At 45.5% G+C, this 20,741-nt stretch overlaps 1 protein-coding gene and 1 long non-coding RNA gene across 3 annotated transcripts in view; one reads left to right on the top strand and one right to left on the bottom strand.

The window, feature by feature from the left end:
- Positions 1-4,048: 4,048 nt before the first annotated feature.
- Positions 4,049-7,570, bottom strand: LOC132335266 (uncharacterized). The gene is made up of 3 exons (XR_009488627.1): positions 6,817-7,570; positions 5,777-5,864; positions 4,049-4,939 (listed from the first exon to the last, which is right to left on the bottom strand). It is a non-coding gene; the product is annotated as an uncharacterized LOC132335266 (long non-coding RNA).
- An 83-nt stretch (positions 7,571-7,653) lies between these two features.
- The window catches only part of ADCY9 (adenylate cyclase 9), an 83,557-nt gene continuing 70,469 nt past the window's right edge, over positions 7,654-20,741 (top strand). Inside the window, exon 1 of one of the 2 annotated variants that reach the window (XM_059862176.1) lies at positions 7,654-9,894. In XM_059862176.1, coding sequence (XP_059718159.1) covers positions 8,196-9,894 — 1,699 coding nt within the window. In that variant the 5' untranslated portion in view covers positions 7,654-8,195. The remainder of the gene's footprint in view (positions 9,895-20,741) is intronic. The other variant, XM_059862175.1, reaches the window with a different exon arrangement.

Here is a 20,741-nt window from a genome sequence, read left to right on the forward strand (position 1 = left end):
GCTGGGGCCTTTTCTCTTTCTCTGGCCACATGGCTCTGCCTCCCAAAAATCACTACAGAAGTGTGAAAAATCCTTCAGATGGTGGGATACCTTACAGCTTTAGAGGATATTTTCAGCCAGGCTTCAGCTTTGTAGCTTATTCAAGAACAGGTTCTCCAGGTACCCAGGAATTTAACATTAATAACAGATGTTTTGACTGGCTGTGTAAGACACACGATGAGTTTGTTTGGATTTTTGTTTGGACTGAAAAAATTCTGAGAAGCAATTTCAAGTCCTGGTTTTGTTTTCCAATGTTCTAGAAATTAACTTCCCAAATAAATAGACAAGATATAGAGCAGTTTTAGGCATGAGTTCACACATAGAAGCACGATCATTCCCTTTGAATAACTCTTCTCACTAAATCTACCACGCAACCTCTGAGCAGTTCTCACAGGTAAAAATCATTCAGAGCTTCTGGAAGCTGCAGTCTGGAGGAAACCTCTGGTGGGAAATTGCTGGAGAGGGATTTTCCCTGACTGTTCCACTGAGAGTTTAATGTGTGCCACAAAGCACAGGGGTGTGATTTTTGCTTATTGATGGTGACTGTTGGTTGTCCCATTCACACAACTCAAGGAGATTCCTGTTTATAAAAGGATTAGGGTCCCATTCCTAAATCCTGGTACCATTAGGCAATCAATGCTGGATTGTCACATTTCTCCCTCTGTGACCTTTCACTGGGCTCTATGTGCCACCTTGTCCTGCTCCCCAGCTCCCCCTCTTAACAAACATTTGCTGTGTTTTCAGTTCTCAGAAGAACTATTCCCCTTCCCCATGGAAGCAAGCATTCCCTCTTACCTCTGTCAAAAGGTATTTATGTACTTGCCTCACCCACAACCAGCAGGACCCAGTCCTGATTGACTTCACACTTTATTTCCACAATTCACCACAACTGTCAGGGCAGCACCACAGGTAGAAATGCCTGGAGGATGTGATAACCACATCTGCCAAAGTGTTATGTTTTAGTATTCTCAGCAACATTTTCTTCTTTTGTTTCCTCTGGAAGCAGAACAAGGCACAAGGCACAAACATGCATTCACGCTCAGTTTTAAACATGGGGTTTTGGAGGGTGTTTGCTTTCACATTCAACCTGGTCTAGTGGAAGGTGTCCCTGCCACAGCAGGGGGTTGGAAAGAGATGATCTTTAAAGTCCCTTCCAAGCCAAACCCTTCCATGATTGTTTGATTCTATAAATTGCTCAGTATGAATCTTTCTTGTTTCATTCAAGTCTCAATCCTACCACCCCAATAAAAAATTGAAGTAACAACTGGTTCCTGTGTTTGTGGACAAAAGTGAACTTTTTCCAAGCCTGAGAACACAAAAGTGTGTGGAAATTGTCTTAAATACAAACTAAAAATCGATTTAATAGTTTCTTAGTGCCTTCCACTTCATACTTGTCACAGCATTGCTAAGTTGCTGAGATATATCTGCTCCCCTGAAGGAGTAAGGGTCATGTACTTTTCTGAATGTCACCAGAGTTGCAGGCACACAGGTGAAGTCCTAGGTATAGGTGAAAAGAACGTTCACTTCAACCCTTTTGGGGGAAAAGAAAGTGCACCAGAAATCCAGTATTACTGAGTTTAGTTATGTTTTTAAAAATGTTGGCACCCACAGGGCAGGATAAGAGATTTGTGGCTAAAATAGAGCCAGGGAAAGAGCAAGTGAATCTATTCAGGGATGCAGTAGGGAACACTCTGCTTGGATCAGACAGCAATGGCTCTCACCAGATCCATTCCCAGCTCAGCCGTGCCCGGGGTCACCTTTCCATCGCGGATCAACCAAGACGAGGGATCAGGTCACAGAAATGCCCCAGCAATTCTCTTCTTCCCAGAAATCTAAATTTAAAAAGGGCCTAGTGCACACATAGCAAATGTTTCACAAAGTTTTATGGTGTGTAATTGCTTGTGGCACATGCAATTCCTCAGCTGGGGTTTTCTGTGGATTTGCAGCAGGTCTTCCTCCCAAAGCTGCAGTGTGCGCATGAGGTGACTGCACAATCCTGTAATTACACCTGTAAATCCTCACCCCACCTCTTTCAACTGAATAATCCAAAACATTAAATATAAAACATGTTTCAGTTTGCAACTGCATCGTTGCAAAAATCCCAAAATGGTAAAATTGTGTGTTGCAACCCTCACACCTGTTGCAGAAATGACAAAATTTTCAAATATCTACAGTTTCCTCCACGGTACTGCAGGAAAATCCTGTGCCAAGGATCACAGCTTGTCTGCCCATGGTTTGAAAGTGGCTACTGATTTTTGTCTTCCTGTTGGAATGGCCTTTCCTTGTGGAAAATAGAGCCAATTCAGATACATTAAATGGAAACACCAGTTTGTGTGGACATGACACCATCCTGCAGCATGCAGAAAAGGAAAACCAGGAGCACCCATGGGAAGGGGGCACCCCAGGGCTGCTGGACAAGGGGGGTCCTTTTGTAGGATACCAAATACCACAGGTGCTCATTTGCAAGAGAAAAAATTGCAGAGCTTGAGAAGGGCAGATTGAGGGAATTCACATTATCCTCATTCTTCTACTTCTTGTCTTGACTTGGAGCCACAGAAAATCCTCCCTCATTTGTATCACACAGGACTACCTTTATGTGCCTTTTCACTGCCTTCCACCTACTCATGAAGTCCTGCTGATGACTTTAGTGTCACTTCCCACTATTTGACTGCAGCTCTTGGTCATTTCCCCAGGTTTTTTGCTGTTTTATGCTGTGCTATAAAGTGGAGTTACCTCATGGCAGCAGGACTGACTCAGCTCTGCCTTGGGAACGCTGGTAGCTGATCTCCAGTCATTGTTTTAGAGCTTCTACCATGTTTTCTTGCCATTATTTCCTAATGGCTTAAGACTTTGCTTCAGTTTGGTTATAGCCTGTTCAATGTCTGCCTAATTCCTGAGTATGTCCTGAGAAACTGCAAGCAGGTGGAGTGGGAGCTTGATGCTGGGCTAGGCTAGGTGACATCAATGACTGCCACTTGTAAAGTCCTTCTCTTGCTCTTTATTCCTTGGGGCTCTCACATCCCCACAGTCCACTCATAGCAACCCCAACACTGCTATTTTGAATAAGAAAGTGCCTTTTTACTTCCTTTTTTTATTTTTTTTTTTTTTTTTTAAGCAGCAGAGTGCGATGCAGGTCCCTGCACTGAGTGTTTGTAGCTATGAAAGCATGTCAGATGTGGCTGTATTTGCAGACAACAGTGGTACTTCCTCTCTTAGGAAATGGAGCAAGTTTCTATTTTGGGCTGTGCTGACTCAAGGGTGAGGTACCCAAGCTGATTCAGCAGTTTGGCAAGTGAGGAGAACTTCTGGTTATGAATGAAATGAGCAATAAATTCAAGTTTGTCTTCATCTTAAAGCAATGTATATTTGAGTGAAGCTACTTCCTGGTAGCAGACATTTTGTCAGGGAAGTGGAATATTCTGCATTGCTTTTGGCAAAAAGACCACTCCAGTGAGACAACCAAAAAGCCTGCAAGCAAAATACTGGTCCCAGGAGAGTCAGAGATTTCCACTCATCCGGACTGGGATTTATCCTCTCTCTTGAGTCACATAAAAAGATCTTCTACTGCTTACTTGCTTATTTAATCTGTGCATCTCATCTGCGATATGAAATCCTCTCAGTGATATGAATAAATTGAATAGCAATTTCAGAGGGATGAAAATAGAGAACACAAAACCATCCTGGGCACTGCAAGGAGGTGAGAATGCACCACCCACTTAGGCAGCTTCTGGGGGTTCATATGGAACGGATGTCAAAGGTAACCCTGGTGCTCTTCTGCTACGGAAAAATGAAATAAACATCGTGATACTTAATAATTTTTAAAACCATGAAGGAGTAACAGTCTTTCACAACATTTGCCAATGTTTACCTGTTAGTCTGTGAAATGAAGCCAGAAGATTTGTTGAGTTTTGGTTTTTCTAAATGAGTTCTTTCACCTGGAGGTTTCCAGGATTCAAAACAAAACTTACAATGATTGCTCTGCATGTCAGTAAGGATGAAGACACAGAAGTTTGTCAGAAAGTGAGATCTTCCTGTTTATTAAGAGAAGATAGCATGAAATGGGGCATCTGAGCTGTCTCCCTTGAGCCCCCTTCTGTCTGTGGATGGTCCAAACAGGTTTTAACACATTTGCCTCCATCTTTATGCCTTTTCCAGGCAGGATCAATAATCCCCACAGTCCCCCACCCATGGCATCCACCATGCCTGTTCCTTCAGGCTGCAAGTTCTTCCTTTGACAGCACACAACAAAAGCTGCAAACTTTCAAAGCCCATTCCTCCTCCCCAGCTCAGCCACCCCGCTGGCATTAAGGCAGGCTGTTGTTCCAGCCAGCCATTCCCATGCCATATTCTCCTGCCTCCTGAAGGCGGTTTGTGAAATCTATAAAAGCATCATGTGGGCTGTCACATTTCAGAAGCCCCTAAATAGCTTTGCATGCCTCCATCAGATAAGCAGTCAAGTACAATATTATGAATGTCAAACAACAGCTCATCATTACAGCTGACAAAGCTTGTTCCTCTGAGAGGGGAAGTAAATACAGTTCCATAGACTAAATGTGTATTTAGTGGCTTGAAGTTAAAAGAACTCTGCAAGGAGGATTTGCATTTGCCCAGCTATTGCTCTGTGAAATATTTCCTCTAACTCAGTCTCTGAGAGAGGAAAACAGTCACAGAGTATTTTGGAAGGGTGGTCAGAGTTCTCCACAGGGAAGCAGCACAACCAAGTTCAGAATGAACCCAGGGCTCAGGATCCAGCCTGCATGGAGGCTCCCAGCTCTACCAGGATGGTTCATTGTGGTGGCTCACAAGAAAGTGATCCAGAGGAAGCATCTTCCTTAAAGGATGTCACAGACATTACCCACTCAGGTGCTGCCTTAGGGACATGCTGGCTGTTACACCTATCCTGGATAAAAACACATCAGAAGGTGGTGGTGGTGAGGAAATAACAAATACAACCTCAAACCACTTCTTGTTCTCTAAAACAAATCTCAGTCACACTTAAAATGAATGCAAGCATCACTGGTGTTTGTGGTTTTCTGCTTCATGTATTTAATCTGCTACTCGAATTCAACAGAGAAAAATTTACACAATAAAAGCAAAGTGAAGTTAAAAATTCAGTGTTTCAGGAGTCAGCATGAGATCTGTCCCAGCCAGAGCTAATGAAATTGAAGAGAACTGTTCTTTGACTGCACATGCAGGGTGTTTCCATGGACAGGGGAAAGTGGGAAGTGGCTGGGCTGGGGAGTGTTGGGTGGCTGTTCCACCCAAAAGAGCAAGTGGAGGAGCAGGATGGGAGCCTACAGGTTAAAAGCCTAATGGGAGCTCCTTGGGGGAGCAAGGATTTTGCATAACCTTGAAACCTCCATGTGAAGCTTACCAAAGGAGGGTCTGACAAGTCAGATGTCTCCTTCCATCCCATCTCCCTCCTTCAAACCCATAAACAAAAGCTGGGAAAGAGGAACTATTTTATTAGTGGAGATCAAAAGCTGTCTCTGACCAGTAGCCAGACAAAATTTGGTATCATGTGGGTCACTCAGAGAAAACTTGTGATGTAGCCAGTATCTTTGATGTGACTCTGTTTATTCTAAGAACATACAAAGTACCACTTTATGGAGCCCAGGGGAGCAAGACAAAAAATCTAAGCTGGAATTTCAGTACCTCTTAAATCTCTAAGTTCAAATCACCCAACATAAATCTTGCAGGTTTGCATTAAAAAAATTAAAAACACAGGAAGTTTTACCTTAAATTCTCTGCCAATGAGGTAAAAAACTTTTTTCCTTTTCCCACCACACCTTTGAATCCTTGGAAATGGTTGCACTTCTTTAATCCTGCAGATTAAATAAATTCATCATCCTGTATGAAGTAAGAATTTAACTTAAAGTATATTTAGATGAATCAATCAAAAGGCTGGAAAGAAGTTTTAGTAAATTTATCAATTAATAGCCAAGCCCAGGAGGCCATCCTGCCTTTCTGCTCTGTCAGCTCAGGGATTTCTCTCTTCCCAACAGTGTTTATGTAAGAGCTGCATGGTAAGCAGCACTCCCTATAAAATATTGATCAGGTGAGCCATTAGCTGGAATTCAAGAGACAACTATGTCACAGCAAAACCAGAACAATTATTGCTATTGATTAGAATTTTTAGAGATTATATTGATATTTGAGCACGTCAGGAAATACAAATTTCTTCTAAATAATAATACTAGAAACATATGTTACAGCATGGTTACAGGACATCTTTACAAAGGAAATGGAAAATAGGCCAGGTTTCAATTTCAGTAATTGTGTGGCCACAGATTTTCTATTACTGTTTTTGAAAAGGGTATAGATCATTATGGCTGGAAAAGACCTCCAAGGCCATTGAGTCCAACCTTTGACCCAATACTACTGTGTCCACTAAACCATATTGTGAAGTACCATGTCCACTTGTTTTTTAAACACTTCCAGGGATGGTGACTCCACCATTGCCATGGGCACCCTGTACCACTTTCTGACCGCCTTTCCAGCGAAGAATTTTTTCCCAATATCTGTTTTGAACTGGTCTTGGCACAACTTGAGGCTGTTTCATCCTGTCCCTGTTCCCTGGGAGCAGAGCCCAACCCTTACCCGGCTGTCCCCTCCTATCAGGGAGCTGTGCAGAGCCCGAAGATCCCCCCTGAGCCTCCTTTTCTCCAGGCTGAGCCCCTTCCCAGCTCCCTCAGCCTCTACTGGTGCTCCAGCCCCTTCCCAGAACACTCTCCAGCCCCTCAATGCCTGTCTTATCTTGAGGGGCTGAAAACTTACCCCGGGATTGGAGGTGCCCCAGCACAGGGGACGGTCACTGCCCTGGTCCCGCTGGGCACAATGGCACTGTTATTACATTAGCGCCATTGGCTTTATTTTACGGGATGCTGGGGTCTTCAGAGGAGAGGGGACTGCAGGAGGAAGGATGGCTGGAGTGAAGCGCTTCGCTGGGGAAGGCTCGCCAGGAATAAAGTAAATGGGATTCAGGGAAGGAGAAGCCACAGCAGGAAGAACTGGGGCTGGAGCTGAGGGGGATGAGGTGGGACCAATTTGGGAACACCACCTGTGAGCAAGGGTGAGGGATGCAGAGCTGGAGAGAGGAGAGGGAGCTCTAGCACCAGCAGAGAGAAGCCCTGTGAAGAAGGAAAGCCACGGCCATCTGCGAGGAGAGATAATGAAACCGAGGGAGCGGTGCAGGCGAGATAGCGTCAGCCATAAACAAGCGGAGAACGACGAGAAAAATAACCCAGCGAGTTTGCAGCGGGGCTCGGGCTGAATTGTTTGGTGAAGTGCGTGTTGTCTGCGCATGGCAAATGTCAGCCGGTGAGGAGGGCGGTGGCGGGGGCAGCCCGGGAACCCCGGCGCTCGGCCCCGCGGACTGTCCCCGCTAAGGTGCCGCCCGGCTCCCGCTACCCTCGCTGTCCCGTCCCTGCCTCACGGAGAGTGCCACCGACATCACGCCCGTCCCTCTCTGAGGGGACCGTCCCCGCTCCTGCCCGCGACCCTCGCACTGAGGCGGGAAGTGTGTGTTTGTGTATAGGGGGGGCGCGCTCCCGCCGCGCCGCCGCGCCCAATTGGCCAGCGGGGGCGCGCTCCCGCAGCCCCCCCGAACCCACCCCCCCGCGCCGTGAGGAAGATGGTGGCGGCCGCTTGAGCGCGTCCCCGCGCTCCCCTTCCTCCCCTCAGACGGGAGGGCGGGCGGAGCAGAGGAGAGCGGCTGCTGCTGCTGCCGTCCCGGCTGGGCGGGCGGCTGAGGGCGGGAGGCGGCCCCTCGTCGGCGGCCGTGCGGGGAGGAAGCGGCGGGCAGCTGCAGCCGACATGGAGGAGCGGTCCCCTCCCGGCGGGGGCCCGGCGTCCCCCCCGCGGGGCTGAGCCAGCGACCCGCCCGCCCCGCGCCTCGGGAGGGCTGCGGGGGAGCGGGGCCAGCGGCGGGCGGCGGCAGCCCCGGCCCGGCTCGGCCCAGGCTAGGGGACTATGCGGGGCTGCCCCGGCGCGCAGTGTGCGGAGCCCGGCGAGCGGCCGATCGCCGCGGCGCTGCCCGGCCGCCCCTACGCGGCGGGGACCGGAGGAGACTAGAGGCGACTCTGCGAGGAGCCCGGTGGCTTCGGCAACCCCAGAGACCCAAGTCCGGCGCGGGCTCTTGAGGAGGAATTGACAACATGGCTTCCCCACCGCACCAGCAGCTGCTGCATCACCACAGCACCGAGGTGAGCTGCGACTCCAGCGGGGACAGCAACAGCGTGACGGTGAAAATCAACCCCAAGCAGCACCAGGGCTGCACCTCTTCCAAGCACTGCAAGTACAGCATCTCCTCCAGCTGCAGCTCGGGCGAGTCGGGGGGCGCCCGCCGAGCCGGCGGAGCGGGCGGCACTGGCTCCGGCCTCCGCCGGCAGAAGAAGCTGCCGCAGCTCTTCGAGAGGGCCTCTTCCAAGTGGTGGAACCCCAAGTTCGACTCCAACAACCTGGAGGAGGCTTGCATGGAGAGATGCTTCCCGCAGACCCAGCGCAGGTTTCGCTATGCCCTCTTCTACATTGGCGTGGCCTGTCTGCTCTGGGGCATCTACTTCGGCATACACATGAGAGAGAAACAGATTGTTTTCATGGTGCCGGCTCTGTGCTTCCTCCTGGTATGTGTAGCTTTTTTTGTGTTCACTTTCACTAAGACTTATGCCCGCCATTACGTATGGACTTCGCTGATACTCACCCTCCTGGTGTTTGCTCTGACCCTCGCTCCGCAGTTCCAGGCTCTGAAGCCTGTCTCAGGAAGTGGTGACATGTCCAACCGGACTCCCCCGGCAGATCCCACAGACACTTGTCTTTCTCAAGTGGGCAGTTTTTCTATGTGTATTGAAGTGCTCTTGTTGCTTTACACAGTGATGCACTTACCCCTGTATTTAAGCTTGTTCCTGGGACTGTCGTACTCGGTCCTCTTCGAGACCTTTGGTTATCACTTCCGTGATGAGAACTGTTTCACACCTCTGGGAGCTGGTGCGGTTTACTGGGAGCTGCTGAGTAAAGCCTTCCTGCACATCTGCATCCACGCCATCGGTATTCATTTATTTATCATGTCCGAAGTCAGATCAAGAAGCACATTCCTGAAAGTGGGGCAATCCATCATGCATGGAAAAGACTTGGAAGTGGAGAAAGCCCTGAAAGAGAGGATGATTCATTCTGTTATGCCAAGAATAATAGCCGATGACTTAATGAAGCAGGGGGATGATGAAAGTGAAAACTCCATCAAACGTCATTCCACCTCAAGCCCCAAAAACAGGAAGAAGAAGCCCTCCATACAGAAAACCCCTATAATATTCCGTCCTTTTAAAATGCAGCAGATAGAGCAAGTGAGCATTTTGTTCGCAGATATTGTTGGCTTCACGAAAATGAGCGCCAACAAATCAGCCCACGCCCTGGTGGGACTCCTGAATGACCTCTTTGGGCGCTTTGACCGTCTGTGTGAGGACACTAAATGTGAGAAGATCAGCACTTTGGGAGACTGTTACTACTGCGTGGCCGGCTGCCCTGAGCCCCGGGCAGATCATGCCTACTGCTGCATCGAGATGGGCTTGGGGATGATCAAAGCCATCGAGCAGTTCTGCCAGGAGAAGAAAGAAATGGTGAACATGAGAGTCGGTGTTCACACCGGGACAGTGCTGTGTGGCATTTTAGGCATGAGGAGGTTCAAGTTCGATGTGTGGTCCAACGATGTCAACCTGGCCAATCTGATGGAGCAGCTTGGGGTGGCTGGGAAGGTCCATATTTCGGAAGCTACTGCCAAATATTTGGATGATCGCTATGAAATGGAGGATGGAAAAGTGGTTGAGCGCGTCGGTCAGAGCGTGGTAGCCGACCAGTTAAAAGGTAAGTGCTTTTATTTTGTGCTTGTTTTTCTTCTGTGAGGGGACAGAGTTGCCCCAGTGCCTGCTCTGTGCTTGCTGACCGTGTTTTACACTTAACTCAGTGTGCTGATGATCACAAACACCGGGGGAATTACAGGATAAAAGGTGCCAGGGAGATAAGGGTGAACGATCATCTGTGGTACTCAACATAGGCTTTGAAACTTAGCGCTCCTTCTGAGAGTGTTGCCGTGTAGGGAGGAGAAGGTTCATGTGTTTGCTGTCTGCAAGAGGTTTTTGTTTTACTGTTGTGTGTCATCCTTTAATTCAGTAAGTAAACTTGTTAATTGACTTCATGTGCCATACAGAGAGCATATGTGTTTTGCAAAATTATGTATATCTGTGAAAAGGTTTTTTTGGCATCAGGAGAGTTGGGACTGAGAAGGCATTTGGGAAAAATGACAGCTGGATTCACAGAAAGAAATGAGCACTGTAGATTTGGCAGTTTGATATGGCAAGTTGTTGCAGTTTGGAGTTAGGCTGGAAAAAGTTACTCAGGTGGCTCAGTGAGCTGGCAGATGCTCTCATTTCTGCAGCTCAAGGGATCTGGGGATGAAACGGCAAATTTGCCTTTTGGAGAAGAAAATGAAGGATCCTTCAGTTCCCCTTGGTTAAGAGTCTGATTTTCATTTTCTGCAGTGTTCATTTTGAAGTGAAACTCCTGGCTGCTTTCTAGCAGCACTTAGAGGCACGTGCCGGAGGATTGTACGAGCTGAGGATTTAATTGTCTCTTTTGTCAAAGCTGTGTCTCTTCAGTGCCGTGTCTTTGTCTCGCAGAGAGACTGTTGTCTGCAGTGCTCGTAGTCCGAGGTGGGGGGCAGATGGATCTAAATGGGAGTGGAATATGTAACGAACCCTGTTACGGTCTGTGAGTTTATTTGTGCTGCTTATAAAAGTACCCATTTTGGTGAAGTAAGCTGGAAAACTGAGTGGAAGAACCCGAAGGAGTCATAAACTGGCGTTGTGATGGAGGAAGGAGGTATTTGTGGCAACAAACACAAAAGGAGGCCAGGATGGTGGTAGAAAGGTCAGTGAGTAAGGACGTGGGGAGAGCACTGCAGAGCAGTGGTGGCAGTGGCAGCTGCTTGCCCCTGGCAGGTGCTTGTTTTGATGTGACACAAAAACTTATTTTTGGTGAGCGAGCTGTCCGCAGGCATACGGCAGCGGGGCTGCAGCGGGAGCCTCCCGGCAAGCAGCGACATCGGCAGTGACATTGGTGCCTGGGAGCCACAGGGCTGAAGCAGATGTGTGTCCCTGGGCTTTGGCTTTCTGGTTAGCTTTTAAAAATACAAATTCAGTGAATTTCTTTGGAAAGTGTTGACACTGATGTATTTCAGTGGGAGTGTGCTTTCAAGAAAACAGCATAAGAGGTAACCTCGTTGTTACTCTAAGATGAATTTTGCTGTTCTAATGGAAATCAACTGAACAGGTTGTAGAGAAACATCCCTGTGATATTTCCCCCTTTCATGTACCTTTACAGCCAAATGCAGTGGGAAGGCTGTGTTGTAGCAACAAATAAAATTCAGTATTTTTGCTGCATTTATAACTGTTCCCAATATTAATCCCAAACTGACATGAACTTAGCTGTGCAGACTGATGGTACTGCTCCTAAATATTCTTATTTGTTTATATTTTCTAGGAGATCACAAGAGCACTGTGTAGAGCAATTATACCACATGCCAGCAGTGGGTTTTTCATGGTCTTTCTCAGACTTCTGTTCTGTCCTTGGTTGCCATTTATCATGAGAGGGCACAGGCTGCTCTGTCTCCTCAGTACAGAGGTTTGGATTTCGCAGCTCTGAATGCCTTTCACAGCTCCTGCTTCAGCCAGGGTACTACAGATGGACAAACTGACATGCAGTCTAGATAAGATGAGATTTGCTTTGTGAACTGTCACTTAATGGTCTCTTCTTACCCTGAAATGTAGCTACAAAAGCAGCTGGAGCATGTGGTGAGAATTACTTTAACAAGGAATATGGGTTGGGCTTTGCTTTTTCCCCATTTCCCTTCTGTATTTTTTTTTGTAAAATTGTAATCAGCTGCCATTTCTTACCAATGTCTTATGCAGTTATAGAAATCAGAGGCTGTGTGTATTTCTAAGCCAAGCAGACCTTTGCTATGACTGCCCTTAGCCACAGGTTTGTAGGACACCTCCTGTGTTCCCTCCCATGCACAAACCCTCAGGGGATGTGGTAGTTAGTGGGTGCCCATTTTTTCCTGTTTCCTCAGAACTTTGTTCTGCAGCCAGATTACTCAGCTTATAGGTAAATGCCATCAGGGGAAAAAACACATCAAAGCCAATGATAAAAGCCATCAGTGGCACGGGCTGGTGTGTAGGATCTGCTGCAGGGGAGGGTTTTGTTAGGGAGCAGCTCTGAGATTTAATACGGGAAACTGAGATTTCACCTCTTAATTAATTGATCTCTGCCAAGCACCTGCTCAGTTCTGTGCATGGAGGTGCTATTAGGAGGCTTTGCTTTACTGTTTTCCCTGACAATCTATTGATAGTAGCAGTAGAGCAGAGGAAGTTTGTAGTGGTTGCTTAATTATCTCATACCTCGTGCTCTCTTCAAGTATGAAAGTGCTGTTCAGATAGCAGACATAAGCTTTGTTTCCCTACCAGTACATCAATTCTCAGCTTCCTTTCAACCTTTGATATCTTAATTATATCCTATTTTTTATGCTGTGTGTCTAGTGTATTATCTCTTAATTGTCTGAGCTGCAGCACTCTGAGCTATCTTTGAGGCTGAGTCAACAGGAGCAAGTAAACTCTTTAAAGAGCAAAAGTAGGAGGTGCTGAGCACAAGATGTCCACGTTCTGCACACTTCAGGACTTCTACCTACCACTGCTTCTGGAGCAGGTCTTGGAACAAAAGCACCTCTGTGGCTGGAGCCCGTCAGGCGTGCTCCTGGAGTCAGTCCTCTGGCTGGGTTCACCCCGAAGGAGTCCGGGTACAGCTCTCCAGTGTGCACCAAAGCAGGGTGTGGAGGAGTCACTTGGGCAAACTGCTTCAAAGCCCTGCTCCCCATTCTGTTTGAAATACTCAGGTTCATGTGCCCCAAGTCGTCCTAGTGCTGCTCTTCCTGGTTTTGGAGATGAGGCAAAACGAAATTTCTTTCTGTTTTATGGTTCCCTGGAATCTTAGGATGGGAGTATCTTTTCTTCCTCCTTTGCTTCCTTGGCCCCTGCAAGCAGGGAGGCCCTGGTGTGTTCCCTCCAGTTTCTGACTTTGGAATTAAGTAGATAGTGTCTAGAAGAAACCAACAAGGAGAGCTTGCCAGTGATGCCTTGCAAAAGAATTTTGCCTATTTCTGACTGCTCTTTGTTTTAAGATTCCTCTGACCCCTGTTTTCACAGTACCGGATCCCCTCGGATGCGAAGGGAGTGCAGAAGAGCAGTTTTGCAGTGAACTTCTTGAGATCCACAGATAAACCCCAGCCATCAGTTCAATTTTATCTTCCATAATAACTTGCCTGTAGGATTTGAGACAATTCACTTTTTCTGTTTTCTTGCAGAGCTTCCTAGCAAATAAATTTATTGAGGATTTTGAGATACTGAGAGTCACATAACACAGGTTAATGTGCCCCTTTCGAGCTCCGGAGGCAGAGATCTCTTGGGATATAAAAAGTTCTGCTTATGGAAATATTTTTGTTTTGCTCTGTTCTTCTTGGTTGTTTGCATTTCTCTTTCTTGTTGCTTGGGAGGTCACAATATTGCTATTTACCAGCCAGCAACTCTTCCAGAAATACCAGGGTCACCGGCATCTTGTTTTTTGAGTGCTCAAAATAAGCATGTTGGGGCAAGAATGCTTTCTCTGTGTTTATAGGGCATAGCACAGCAGAACCAAGATTTCATTTGGGGCCTCTCTGTGTGCACTGATACCCAAAATAATTCCCAAACTTTCTGCAGCCAGACACATCCTTGTTAAGTTTGCCTCAAGGAGTGGCTTTATTGCTGTACTCTTGTTAAAAGCTCTTGATAATACAGCCCTGCTTTTCTCTCTGATTTTGTCCTTTATTTCATCATGGAGAAAATGCTGAGGGATTCTTGTGCTCTCTGACACCTGGCTGAGCCAGGGCTGGTGGCACAGGGCAGGCTGGCTTTCACTGCAGGAACACCCACCAGTTCACCTGTGGCCAGCAGTGGCTGTTCCAGATTAGGCTTTTCAAAGATCTCCAGCTGATGTGCTGCTTTCACTGTTCTCTGTGTTTCTTTTAATATTTACTAATAATTTAAAATGTTTCTTTAGTAATAAGTAAATTGGTTATAAAAATCACCATTTTGCTCAATGGTGAAACCTTTTAGTCCATGAATAGCCTGGTTCTTTTCAGGGTGGCAAGCTGTGAGGCAGGGGATGCTTCTCCCATGGCACATGGGCTGCACCTCTGCTTGGTGGCTTGATACTCCACTGCTGCTTCATGTTTGGGTTGCAGGGAGCAGGACATGGGTGTTCCTGAGAGACAAAAATCTTGGATCAGGTTATGAAGAGACAAATAATTGAATTTTTCTTCCATTCCTCCCCTCTGCAGCCGGTCAGGGGAGAGCTCCCCTGATAAGCACTGGAGTCTGCCCTGCCTGCCCTGACTCCCTGTCCTTTTCCAGCACTGTGCACAGAGAACCTGTAGCTGTCATGTGCTTCTGGAAGTTCAGAGGTAGATGAAAGATCAGATGAAAGTTTTCCTTGGCTTTTTGAGCCCAGCCTGCTGGGCACAGTGTAAATCTAGAAGGCTTGTGCATGTGCCAGCAGGATGGCTCTGCAGATTCAGCTTTGCTCTGGGGCTAAGGGCAGCTTTCGTCTTTAACAAGTGAGGGTTTTGGAGTCAGTGAGGGGGGTTTAAGGTGTTTGTCTTGTGTATTGCCAGCTGCTGTGTAGGTCTTTCTGTTCAACTTCTGGTTTCATCATGTTCTATAAAAGTAAGTCTTTAGATACAGGCTTTTTATATTTATTGAACTGGCTTGTGACACACTGATTCTGGATTCCGTGTGTTCTGATACTGATCTGATGATCAGGCAAAAATACACAGAATAACTGTCCATTTTCTTAAAAAGTGGTAATTAAGTAAACATGTGTATGTATTTCCACTTTCCCACAAACAGAATTTTCAGTGCTGATCATGATAGAAAATAGTAGTGACCAGTCAGTTTATCAGTTTCACATAATCTGACCTATTAACTGTTGTTGAGGTAGTGAGGGTTGTGATTTTATGTGTGGCATAAGGTAGTGAACCTCATGTTGTGAGGTTCATCATTTTATGTGTGACAGCGAAAATAAAATATCATACACAGGTTGACTTCACTCTTGTATTTCAAAAATAGAAAGTATTCAGTGACAGATAAAGAATAATAATTAGAGGTAATTTGCACAAAGGCATATTGCCAGGGAGAAGCAAATTCTACATTGATTTAACATTTTGACATGATCTCTAATTTTACCAGGTAATAGCATAAAGAAAAGGAGGTAAATAGTGACTATAGTTGCTCAACCTGGTTCTTGTCAAGTCTTCACTCTGTGAAGATGTCTTTCACAGCTATAAACAAAAGAAAAAACTCAGTAGGAAAACCTAGTGATTATTGAGCTTTCCAAATATGACTTGATGAAATGACATAACTTTTTCTCTAAGTAAGCCTGAGTTTGTGTGCAGGTACTGCTCAGATTGCTGCCAGACCTGGACAGGAAGGTCACAATTTCTCCAAATTTTGAGGAAGATTGTTTTGAGTTGCTCATAGTTTTATTTGTGCAAAACCAAGTAGAAAAATCTCTCCATTAAAAATACTCACACTTCAGCTGCTTTTATTATTTCAGGGAAGCTTGGATGTTGGCATTTGAGGCTTTGAGTTTTGATAACTGGTTTACAGGCTAATTTGCTGAACACAGTGAAAAACAATTTATAAGCATAGTTAGAATTCATGTAAGGTTCTTCACTTTGAAGTGGATGGAGCCTCACCATACACTTTATTTAACAGCATGGGCTCTGGTTTAAATTTCTCATGTCCTGACACTAGTTAATAAGTAAGTCAGTGCAGTACTGAGGGTCTGGTTGTCAGGTGTTGCAGCTCTGCCTGTTGAAGCCCTTTAGCCCTGAACACTGTGGGGCAAAGGAACAGTTTAAAGAGACCTTAAAACATTTACATCCTGCAGGAGCTGTAGTGAGCATGGCCACAGTGGAGCTTCATTCCAGAACGTGGGAAAGGTGAGGGCTGAAACCTCAGGTCCTGGGATACTGGAGGGGCACCGTGGCTTCTGCTGCATCCTTGATCATCTGCAGAGTCTTTGACCTTTATTTCTGTCTTTGGCTACCCCAAATCTGGGTGCATGATGCACACAGGTACCCTACCAATTGCAAATCTGAGCTTCCTTCTCCTGTTTACATCAGAAAATCTTAAGAGGTAGGGAACTGTTTAAATGTGAGAGATCGCCTTCTTTAAATAAAAGCCTTGACATGGTGCTTTTTGGGGAGAGAGATTGATGGGAAAGACAAAACAAAGTCAAAGACATATAATTTATAGTCATCTTCTGTCGTGAGGAGGATGCATTATTTGAATGGATTGTTTAAAAGTCTTTTTGCAGTTATTTCACAATATGTACTTCACTTCTGCTGGTAGGCAAAGAATATAAGAATTTACATTCACCTCTTTTAAAGTAAAATTTTACTGGATTTCAATTTGCTGTAGACTGTCCTGGAATATTATTAAAATGAGGAAATTAGAATTATTTCTTACCATCTATAGTTTGTGTGTAAGCTCTCTCTCTTGATCCTGAATCACAAGCTCCCTCCATCCATCCTGGCTCTGTAAGGAGAGACAGCCATTCCTCTTTCCGTTACAGCTGACACTTGAAAATTCTCTGCTATTTTTAGATGATTCTCAATCTTGTTTCTGTCCTTTGAAAAGAAAGGAAGAAAAAAAAAATTCCTAGCCTTTAAATTTTTAACTTCCAGTGGGAGTTGCTTTTGCAGAGAAGCCAGCTAGTCAATATAGTCTCATTAACACATTTTAACAGGTTCTGTTATATAAGTTTGCATTATTGTGATGGCTCTTTCATAGGTTTGGAGGGAATTGTTGGAACTCAATTTAAAGAGGAGCCATGTAGGGTTTGAAAGTGTAGCTGCTTGCTTCCAAGTAATAATTTGTGAAAATATAAAGTGGCAATTGGAAAAGAAGCCTAAGTTGGGGATGTACCATGGAATTACAGCTTGTTCTTTCCTCAGAGGTCAGGTTTGAGCACGGCTTCTGTCTTAGGCAGCAGCACAGATTTGGCTGGTGAGGTGGTTCTGGGAAGGCATTTGTCAGTATTGGACAACCCCAGAAATCTTTACTGCCCTTTCAAGGCAAATTGTTTCCACCAAATTAATATTCTTTCATTTGCCCCCCCAAATGTTTTAACCTTGAGCAATAAGCCTACTTTGAGGGATTGGTATTCTTTCATGGTTCTGAAATTTCTTTGTGGAGGAACAACATGTTCTAGATATATTTCTTCAGCTAGCATCCCTCAGGATCAAAATCTCTCTCTCAACTGCCTGTAAATTTTTTGAGTTTGTATTTGTTACAGTAACTTACTGTGGGAATTCTTGGCAAACCATGTAAATAACGATTATATTGCAAGTCTTTATTTCACTGATAGCACTTAATGTTCCTCTTGTTGCACGTCTAAAACTGTTGCCTTCGACTTGACTTGATAAATTTAGAAATCACGTTGCTGTCATAAAATAGCATTACTTATAAAATCTCCAAAATTGGCACAGTCCAGAAGAACTGGCTGAATAAAGTCCACTAGCTTGGTGATGGGATCTTTCCTTCTGCCTGCTTAATGTGTATGGGAACATGCAAACAAAGGAAAAGTAACATCTTGATTATCTGCTCATGAAAGAGCAGTTTGCTTCCTTTTGGTCGTTTTTTTTTTCCCTTCAGCTGAAGTTAACTCAAATCTGCTTGTGTAGGTGTCATCACAGGCTGGAATTCCCAGAGCACCTGCTGGGTACATGATTCCATAAAGCAGAGGTCCTGCCACTGCAATGGGAACAAAGGGGCTGTGCAGAAAAGAGCCCAAAAGCGTCCAAATCCAGCTGTCTCTGCTTGTAAAGACTTAATTTCCTTCCAGTGTTACTAATTTTAGGCCTTGATGGGAAGGCCTTCAAAACAAAGGGGGAAAAGTGAGAAGCAAAACTAACTGATAAACAATCCCATTGATATTAACAATTATTTGTATATTTGAAGGGACAAAATGGTTGTAGTTTGACTGTGTTTGCACAATAAGCTAAAAAACCACTGAAAACCCTCCACAAAACCCACCTCATAAAAAAAGATAGTCTGTAATTGAAATAAAGCACGCTTTGAAACATTGACACAGATCACAGGAAATGTATGAAAACTTCTCCTGATGTTGGATGCTTAATTCTTTAAGTTCATTAGATAAATGAGGATGTTTGAGTCAGAAATGGGATCTTTTCAGTTTTTAAATGTGCAGCTTTGCTGTTTGACTCAGATGCACGTGCCTGAGAGAGAGAGTAGAAGTTAATTTGTGATTGTGCTGTTTTCAGAAGACTTCCCTGGGAAGCTTTTTCATAGGTGCTTCCAGTAGTTCTTGGAATCAAATTCTTGCCTTCTTTAACTGGTGTTTAGTGGACATTTGAAGTGTGTCCTGTAGGTACTGAGTGTCTCTAACCTCTGACCGACTTGGACGAGCGACCAGCAGATAAATCTCCTGGAATTGCTCAGGGCCTGACAGGAGTGGTGCTACAGGCAGGATGTAATTAGGAAATGTTCCTGTATAAGGGCATAATTTGCAAAGAGACCAGGTACAACATCAGCTCCAAATTTCCTTTGTTTAGACAGCATGATGCTTGGGAAGAGCTGTTTCCAGCAGGTCTGAGCTCAGCCTGAGCTTGGAGAAGAAGTGGCCACTTCAGTGCAGGGATGGGGACCCTCTGGTGTCACACACTGTGACTGTGCACCAGCAGATAACCAGGCTTTGATCCAAGGCTTTTCCAGCTTTTCCCATCTATTTCCAGACTTTAAAACTTGGCTTTTATTTGGAGTGGGTCCAAAGGAGGCCACTACGTTGATTAGAGAGATGGAGTACCTCTCCTGTGAGGAAATGCTGAGGGAATGGGCAATGTTCAGCCTGAGAAGAGAAGGCTTTGGGGTGACCTAGTTGTGGCTTTGCAGTTCCTGAAGGGAGCTGACAAGAAACATGAAGAGAGATTATTTACAAGGGTCTGGAGGGACAGGACAAGGGGCAATGGCTTCCTGTTGCTGGATGGCAGGGTTAGTTGGGATATTGGAAAGGATTTCTTACCTCTTAGGGTGGGCAGGCCCTGACACAGGGTGCCCAGAGAAGCTGTGGCTGTCCCTGGATCCCTGGCAGTGCCCAAGGCCAGGCTGGATGGAACTTGGAGCACCCTGGGACAGTGGAAGGTGTCTCTGCCATGGCAGGGGTGAACTGGATAGTGTAAGGTCCTACCAACCCAAGCCATTCCATGATTCTGGGTAGTTGTTTGCATGTCTGACTCTGTGTTTGGGACTGACCTTGCTAGCAAGATCCATGTTATGAAAGAGATTCTCTCTCATGGACATATAAGTTACTAATGAGACAATATGAGTAGTGTTTAATGTTTTACTTGCTGCTTGGCAATGTGGCATCATTTAGAAGCAGAGAGTGTTCTTAAAAATACCACGTGAGGATGAGAAAATTTATTATAAGTTGTTTCATAATTCCAATAAACTGTTTAAGAGAAACATACACACCCCGTGCCTCACCCGAGGTTCTGGAATCCTAAATGATCAGCAACTGCATTTTTCTGCTGAGAATGTTAAAGTAACATATATGTCTTTGGTTATGAAACATTGCTGCTGCTGGAAATTTCTGTGGATACAGAGATAAACAAAAGGTCTGTTAGTCTTCACTGAAATCAAATATTCTTACCTGTGCCAGATGCTTTAATTTGATATTTGATGATAGTTTTCCACAAATAAGTCCAAAAATCTTACATAAAGCTGTTGAGTTCATAGAATTGTGGAAGGGTTTAGGTTGGAAGGGACCTTGAAGATCATCTAGTTCTGACTCCCTTCCTTGGGCAGGGACACCTTCCACTGTCCCAGGCTGCTCCAAACACCATCCAGCCTGGTCTTGGACACTGCCAGGGATCCAGGGGCAGCCACAGCTTCTCTGGGCACCCTGTGCCAGGGCCTGCCCACCCTCACAGGGATGAATTTCTTCTTAATATCCCATCTATCCCTGCCCCTGTCAGTGGAAGCAATTCCCCCTTCTCCTGGCACTCCATACTCTCTTTTTCCCCATGTATATGTGTATATATAGCATTTCAGTAACTATGTGCACCCTTAGAATGTTTTTTTATATGAAAATGATCCGAGTTGTTGCTGCAGTCTGTTATTTCTCCAGAATCAGATGCTTGGATCGTGTTTAGTCAGCTTGGAAAATGTGCTTAATTCTTGTAGCATGAATGGCTGTGTGTTCATGACCTGGGTGACACTTCTTACTAGAGGTTTTCCTTGGCTCTATTTAATAGGGAGCATCACAGAACTTACCTGTTGGCAGTGCAAGGTGGGAGCTTCAGCACATCAAGTATGCCATTTTTAAAGTGTGGAGGCAGAGGATCCTGACAGGAAGGTGCTGGTTCCTGAGCCCTGATGAAGCACTGGGATGATCCTTTTGCTTTGTTGCTTATCCCTGCTCGGACATAGAGCCAGTTTGGCCATGGCTGTTTGCTGATCAGGAGTCAGGGATGATTTTGTGTCCATAGTGGGGTACTGAAAGTGAATCAGAGCATAAGGGAGGCATTTTTATCAGGCAGT

This window comes from Haemorhous mexicanus, chromosome 17 (assembly GCF_027477595.1).
Source record: "Haemorhous mexicanus isolate bHaeMex1 chromosome 17, bHaeMex1.pri, whole genome shotgun sequence".
NCBI lineage: Eukaryota > Metazoa > Chordata > Aves > Passeriformes > Fringillidae > Haemorhous > Haemorhous mexicanus.